General features: G+C 40.4%; 1 protein-coding gene across 1 annotated transcript; it reads left to right on the plus strand.

Moving 5' to 3' along the window:
• The first annotated feature begins 383 nt into the window (after positions 1-383).
• LOC4350355 (uncharacterized) lies at positions 384-7,826 on the plus strand. Its single transcript, XM_015759909.3, has 7 exons — positions 384-669; positions 785-854; positions 957-1,062; positions 1,608-1,674; positions 5,126-5,201; positions 6,700-6,989; positions 7,542-7,826. The coding sequence occupies exons 1-7, from the start codon at positions 451-453 to the stop codon at positions 7,632-7,634; spliced, it is 921 nt and encodes a 306-aa protein (XP_015615395.1). The 5' UTR covers positions 384-450; the 3' UTR covers positions 7,635-7,826.
• Positions 7,827-8,178: the final 352 nt, after the last annotated feature.

The following is an 8,178-nucleotide window of genomic DNA, read 5'->3' on the forward strand; positions in this document are numbered from 1 at the left end:
GGGGTAAAAAGAAAAGGGAAGAAAAATAACTGCGCGCGTGGATAGAGTCGGACAACGTACGAAATTTTTTTTGACAAAAACATCTTAAACTTTTATAATAGGTAAAGATAAAGATGTACAACTATATCGATTAATCTACACCGTTATAATCTAACTAACAAAGTCTAATTCTTAATGTAAGAATTTCTAGCCCTCTAATACAACCATCATGGTTTTTTAAAGCTATATCTATAACATAATACGATGCATATATTATCTTTACTGTTACAACGCACCGACATTTTGCTAGTTACATAAAATTATCAAAATCCCCAATGCAAACCGGACGAACTGATGCCCAAAAAAGGAAGAGCCTTAAACCCTAGCAAGGGACCGTTCACCCCAAACCAAAAAGAAAACCCCCTTTGTCGACAAAGCCAGTCCCAAGCTCCTTTCCCACCCACCCGTGAGATGGCGGCGGAGGCCCAAGCCACGGCGGCCGGCGGCCTCGCCGGCGAGATGGAGGTGGAGGCGTACCGCCGCCTCTTCCCCCTCGCCTTCCTCGAGCGCCACCTCCGCGAATCCGTCCGCCCCGACGCGCGCCGCCCCGCCGAGGCCCGCCCAACCACCGTCGCCCTCGCCGCCGTGTCCTCCGCCCACGGCTCCGCCCTCGTCCGCCTCGGCGACACCGTACGACCCCCCAAGCCGCCGCTCTCCACCCCTCCCTCTCCCCGCCACTCTTCCTGATTTAGGCGTCCGTGCACCACCTATTTGACGAAATGCCTCCCGTATCTGTTTGCGGCAGGCCATGCTCGCGTCGATCAAGCTCGAGGTGATGTCGCCCTCCGGTGAGGCCCCCGACGAAGGATCTATTGGTATGTTTGCCGTTGATTTATCTTCTCATAGTGCTTTTGCTTTGCGCGTTTGGCTAATTTATCTGCGTTTCTATTGTGGCGTGGTGCCGTGGTGTTCTGCAGCTGTGGAGTTCCACATGCCGCCTATCTGTTCCCCGCTTGTCAGACCAGGACGGCCGGCAGAGGTGGCGCCAGTCATCTCCAAGAACCTAGAGGACATTCTCATGAGGTATATCGTGCCTTGCTGTTGCTCCATTCGTCACGTACCATGTCCTTTGACTGAATGGGCATATCATTGTGCTTTCCATGTGTATAATCTGCATTTTGCTTGAATGGATGAATGCCTGTCTGCAGGAGTGAATTTAATTTATTTATTTTCTGCAGTAAATCATGCTGATTTGCTATATTGTAGCAATTGGACTTTAGAGTTTAATCATGGGGTTCCTTTTTAATCAGCAAAGTAGTCATGTGAAACTGCATTAGCACAAATGGAACTATTGAAGAGTATTTTGTTGATTCGCTTTTAGCTAGCCAATATGATCTATATGTAGGATTGGGCATGATAAAATGGCAGTTCGTTTGCATACTGTACAGTGGGGCTGGTTCATCTTGTTCTACTTGTTAGTAGAAAACCAGAAATGGGGAATTTAATTTTGTGGAATCAGTCTTGTTGATCATATGACTTATCTATTTTTCTGTATGCCCGTGAAACTTCTATATCCGTTTGCATACATGGCATATACAGAGGTGGCTTTATTTAATCCTCTCGTGCAGCTCAGGGATGCTAAATTTGAAGGAGCTCTGTTTGATCAGTGGGAAGGCATCTTGGTTAGCATACCTGGTAATCACTGATTTCATTATTGGTTCCTTCTCTTTGTAAGGCTTACTGGGCATCTCCAATAAGTCAAATTGAAAAGCTTCACCTGAAATCTAGTCGTGATACATTAAATAAGATGCGCAAGGCTTCTCATCCTTGAAGCCTGGTCCAAGCATCAATTGCTTGCTGCTTGCCTAATGTCAAGTAGTCAGCAATAGCCTTCCTCAAGGGATGATAGTTATTTTGTCATGATTGTGGACATTAATGTTTAGAGCACTTTCATAGTGGTCTCTACTGGAATTTATCTACTTCCAGTAATACTACCAGTAGAAACAACCTAACTCACAGCTTTATAAGGATCTTCATTGGACAATTATACCCCCATTGGTTGTACCACTGGTATTGAGTCAGTACTATAAACAAATATGGTCCGTTTAATGAAAAAAGCCAGAAGGTCTAGATCAGTTCTACTTTCAATAGAACCACTGTAAAAGTTGTCCAATGTTTTATGGCTCGGATGATCGACACGAAGTAACTTGCTTGCAACAACAAACTTTTCATCTGGGACAACAAACTTATTATTAGTGAATTTTGTCCCCCAGATAAGTCGGAACTAAATAAATATCTTATTTGGGCTCTTTTCTTAGTGCTTCCTATCCTTAAGTATTTCTCTAAAAAAGTGCTGAATATTTTCTTGGAAAATGTATGAATAATGATATGCTTTAGTCTGCTACCCTGTTTTCCCTTTTTCTTTTCCCTTCTAGGCTTGTACATAAAACTAAATCTTTTAGAGCAAATCTGCTCAATACCATCGCATAGAAATTGGAGTTGGAAAATGCCATAGTGAATGTGACATGCTGCCAAATACCATTCGCGAACCCCACAAATGCTGGAGAATACCATCACCAGTGCATTTTCCCATGATTGTTAATAGGGGTGGGCATAAAAACCGAGGACCGAAGACCAGACCCGAAAAGACCGAACCCGAACCCGAAAAAACCGAAATCACGGTCTTCGGTCACTAGTTCGGTTGTACGATTTTAAAGACCGAACTTAGTTCGGTGTATTCGGTCATCAGGCCTTTCCGACCGAAGTAACCGGACTGACCGAAGTGGCCCAATACCTTCTCTTGCTCACGTATATATGGCCCACAAGCCCATTAGCGTAGCACATATACGTTCAGCTGGTGGGCAACATCTCTAAAAAAAAAAAAAACAAGAAAGGGGAGTAGAGCGGCAGTGCCGCCAGTGCTAGGGTTAGCAGCTTGGCGCCTGCTCCCTCCCGTCTTTGGCGGCGGCGCTTCATCTGATCCACAGAGGCAGCGCGAGATCTGGTGGCAGGACGGCACAAGATGATGGCTGTGGCTGCTGCTGAGGGGTCTCCGTCGGTGCGGTAGCGGTGAGGTCATCGTCGTCGTCTTGCTCATATCCTGCCTGCTGTGCGTGTGCAGCCTGAGCGCCATTGTCAGTAGCGCCGTGGCCTGCTGTCGAGAGGATTGTCTCTCTCGTTGATGATTGTTTCTCCTATACTCTCTATCCTTCGATTGTTTTTTTTTTCAGATTTCTAACACGTAATCTTTGAATGATTGAATCCCATTTTCTTGAACGATTGAATTCCATTTTTGTCAGATCTGGGTTTTTGTGCTTAAGAGCAATAGTTGCGTGTGTATGCTTGTGATTTACTACCTGCTTCGACTAGCATCTCATACTAATTTTTTTTCTCGCCCTCGTCCCTATATGCAAGTCTGCAATCCAGTGCCACAAAGGATACTTCAGTTTGGTCGGTCAGACTGAAGACCGAGACCGAAGTATCAGTTAACCGAACTGTCGGTCCACAAGTTTCTTGAGACAACTTCGGTTTCCTTTTTATAAAGACCGAAAAAACCGGACCGAAATGTCGGTCCTGACCGAACGCCCACCCCTAATTGTTAATGACCCATTCTTTCTTTTTTCTTCTTATATTTCTACTAGGTGGGCCCACATTATGCCTTTTCCTCCTTTCTCATGTGCTTCCCTTTTTTCTCTGTAATTCATATCACATAGACGTGCCTATTCTTCTCATGCTGCATGGCCACAGACCTCTTCTCCCCATGGTGCGTGGTAGGATGATGCCATTAGCGTCTCCCAGCTGCCACATCCTGTGAAGCCACTGTCACCAAGAGCAAATGTGAGGTCAGATTTCATGATGGCGTTGGCGTCCACCCAGAGCATCTTGGCCATGACAGCGATGACTTCCGCATTGGGCAGGTCCTCAAGCATGGTGGCTGGCAACATCGTACTGCCTTTATCTGTGACATGGATCCAGCGACTGGAGTTCTGTAGCATGATGTAAAAGGGTGTGGACAAAGTGGGAATCTTAGATCACCACTGCCACTTGTCGCATTTCCTTGGTGCTCAACAACTGCCGCATGACATTAGAACGTATTGCCAATCTTGCCATGTCACCTCCATGCTGCTCCTGTCAATTTTTCTCTGATCTCTTCTATATGTCCATAAAAATGGAACCTTCTTGTCGTGTTCTATGCCATGCTCACCATTTGTTGCTATTTCAGTCATTGGAGCACGTCATGTGTGGTCGCGCATGCTCGGTGCTTGTCCTCAATCACGCTATAGCAGCTCCCAGAACGTCAAGAGATGAGGAGAATGTCAGATAACCTGTATCTTTTATTTTTATCTTTGTCCTAGTAGGATGGAAACATTAGATATGGATGAAAAAAGTTTACGGGGATGGTATTCTCAAGAATTTTCTGTGTTAATGGTCTTTGGAAGCTTTGGTTTCTTGATGTTATTTTCCTACTCCAATTTCCTTTTTATGGCATTGAACAAATATGCCCCTTTTTTAACGGAAACTCCAACAGGGACTTTCCCTGCTGTTTCCCTAAAATACAGTTCATGTGGCAGCACCAAATCTGTTATCTGCGGTTGCTTGCTGCAATAGAACTGAGCGCATGATGTGAGATTTGCCAGTATACTATTATTGTACCTGAGCATTGTGATAAATGCCAACTAGTACCCTGAAATCAGAAAATCATATATACCACTAGATGAGATTAATCAACAACCTAAACGCACATATTTGCAAAATTGCAATTTTTGCAGAAGATATTGCAATATGCAAACAACACACACATGTTTAAAAGAATACACTTTTTTAATGGAAGATATTGCAAAAATGCAAGCAACACAACATTTCTACGTACATCTGTCAGCTGAAGGTCTTTAATAGAGGTGGGTGTAAAGTACAACATCAACCACAGCTCTTGTAAAGGAACAAACAATGGCATAAAAATAAGTTCAGGCAGTGCTCGTCCAAAAACAAGTTTGCAAAAAGTATTTGTGTTTTATACAACCACAGCTCTTGTAAAGGAACAAACAATGGCATAAAAATAAGTTCAGGCAATGCCCGTCCAAAAACAAGTTTGCAAAAAGTATGTGTTTTATACTTCTGTTGTTTTCTTGACATCTCAACTTTACAGGATGTCTATTGTTTGAATGCTGATGGGTCTCTATTCGACGCTGCACTAATCTCAGCTGTTGCTGCATTTACACATTGTACGTTCCTTATTTCTGATAGCTTATCTTGATTTGACATTTTTCACTACTTAATTACTCTTCATTTTGAAATGTAAATATGCTATTGTAATATGTGCTAGCAGTTAGTGCTTTATTCAGTCAGTATGAATCAAATTACAGATTTAGTGCCCCCATTAAATACTCTTTTTGATAACTACAAACTCATGGAATTGCCTATTCTTCTCCATTAGTTAAGCTTTTGGGTGAACTTTCTGGTGCATGCAATTCAATTTTGTATCACTACCAAGAGGTCTTGAGTTCAAATCTTGTCAGGCACTGTTTAAATAAAACGCTGGCAAGCCTTGTAAGTGTGAGGTAGGAGGGATCCTAGATTGACGAGGAGTGTTAAAGGATAAGTGAATTGTCCATCCTTCTCCATCAGCTTAAGCTTTTGGTTGAACTGGTTGGTGCATGTGACTGAGTGTTAAACATCCATAGTTAGTTTAATTTTTTATTGCTAATCATCTAAATATTGTACGCATTGGTTTATGAGACAGTTCATAGCACATTTTGAGATTATTAGATGAGAACCATATAAAATAGAGTAGTTTAACATGTAAATATTGTTGATTTTTCTATTCTACCTAGTGAAACTTCAGGAAGACCGCAAGTTTTTTATGTATATATAAAACTAGTTAATAGCCATAAATATATGCCCTCGTCTATTTCATTTTACATGGCGTATAGTTTTTCCTCATTTATCATATCATGGCATTTTCTGTTGGTTTTATAGACTTATTTAATCTTATGCAAACTCGTATGATTTCTTATATGCTAAATAAAATAGAGGGAGTATTACTTGCCATACTTCTTAGATTTGTAAAGTTTGTTGACGGGGAAAATTTTCAATGGAAAATTCTCCCCTAAAGTAAACATTGAGAAACGGGACTCATCAAGATTGGGGTAACTTGATCCACATTCTGTTTTGTATCATTTGAAAGATTGTAATGTTGGAGTCGATGTCGTGAATGAAGATGTTAAGTGGTCTTTCATTTAATATGGTTTCATGTGGCTGTCTCACAAACCTTTTTCTTATGTTTGGTGGTTTATGTGCGTGAGAAGCTTGCCTAAATAGAGTAATGGAAGGTGTGTTTTGTTTTGACCTTATGAGCTCTGGGCGGAGTGTGGAGTGAGGCTATATGTGATCCTGTTATCATAACCAACCCTGCATTGGTGAAAAAAAAAGATGAAAACATTGTAGGTACAAAGAGATTTTTATGTACAGGATATTACTGATTATTTCCTGGTCATTTATGATTCTTGAAATTCAACAAAAAACTTCAGATGGCAAGGCAAGTCCTGTTAGATTTGACATGGAAGTATTATCTGGTCAAAACTCGCTGCTCTATGCCTGTTCATTTTCCATTTTATAGAAAGTTTGTGCATCTGAAGTTCTTGGTCTGTTCCATTTTCTTCATGTTAACATCTCAAGGTGCTTTAGTTAATTTTCATTACTAATACTATGTTATATTTGCAGTGGAAATTCCTTTGGTATCTGTCGGTGATGATGGTAGAGTATTTACTGTTGGGGGCAATGAAGGCAAAGCCAAATATGAATTGGTAAACAGAGAAAAGAGGAAGCTTACGATTACTAATGTTCCATTTTCCCTTACATGTGCACTTCACAAGGATAATGTTCTAGCGGATCCAACTGCTGAAGAAGAATCAATAATAGAGACTTCTGTGACTATTGTTCTCGATTCTTCAGACCAGATAGTGTCAATACAAAAACCTGGAGGTGCAGTGACATCTATGACAACTATTAAGGTCTGTTAGCTAATCCGTGCTTAATAAAAATTTCCATAGTATCTGTGGTAGTTTTTTTTTTTGGCTTTTGGTAAAGTATTCAGGCGCGAAACAGGCTTCATGTATTTGACAACAAAGGAATTACATTTGTATATTTGATTCAGGACGAAATAGCAGCTGTCTGAAGTTAGATACTACTGAGTTTTATGTTTTGGTGATATTTCCTATTCTTATACTGTTATCAAGGGTTGGCTTGTCTCTCTACTCTACCAAAATTTAGATGCCAAAATTTTGGCATTGATAAATTTTAATAGGGTGTAGAGATGGAGAACTATTGCTTAGTTTTGTGCCAAAATTATCTTAATGTTAGAGGAATATATAGGCTCTACCAAAATTTTGATATGCTAGTCTTGATGGAGTACATTTTGACAAGGTAGCAAACCAAACTAGCCCCAAGTTAAGCACATATATTTTCACTAATTTGTTAGTTCTATTTGATTCTGAAAACTTTGCACACCATGTGGCATAGACAACCATTTGAGGATACACCTGATTGACCTTTAATTTCTGCAGGAATGCATTAGCTTGGCTAAGGACAGGAGAAGAAAGTTAAGAGAAATTCTCATGGACAATGTTGAAGCAATGGAAGTCGACCAAACTGATTAAGTTTGTCACAGTTCTGATTCAGTGAATCTAACCAAATTATTTTTGTAGTAGCTCTTTCCTATCTCTTGGTTGTACTCGTAGCGTGATAAATTTTAGCACCTTTGGCTACTATCCGTTTAATTAAATAAGTAACAGTCCGTACCTGCCTATGATTTTATTGAATTAAAGTGGTATCATAATTTTATTTGAGTCTGTCTTATGTCTTCTTTGTATTCGTAGTATGAGGAATTTTAGCGTCTATCTACCTTCGGCTTACCTTCTGTGTTTAGTTACACACAACAATACAAGTATGTAACAGTCTTTGCCTGCCTATGATTTTTTTTTCTTACTAAAGTCGCATCATAATGTTCTTTGATGGTATGGTTCGGAAAGCAAATTGTGTGCAGTCATGATTCTAGGAGATGAAATTGAGTTTTTCTTTCTTATTTTTGGAAAAATTACTGTAGGAGAGGCTCCTACAGTTTATATATTGGTTTAGTTAAGATAAAAATTTACTATGAGAATTTACTTGAATATTTATATATTTTTAGAAAATCATGAGCTG

Source organism: Oryza sativa, chromosome 11 (assembly GCF_034140825.1).
Source record: "Oryza sativa Japonica Group chromosome 11, ASM3414082v1".
Classification (NCBI taxonomy): domain Eukaryota; kingdom Viridiplantae; phylum Streptophyta; class Magnoliopsida; order Poales; family Poaceae; genus Oryza; species Oryza sativa.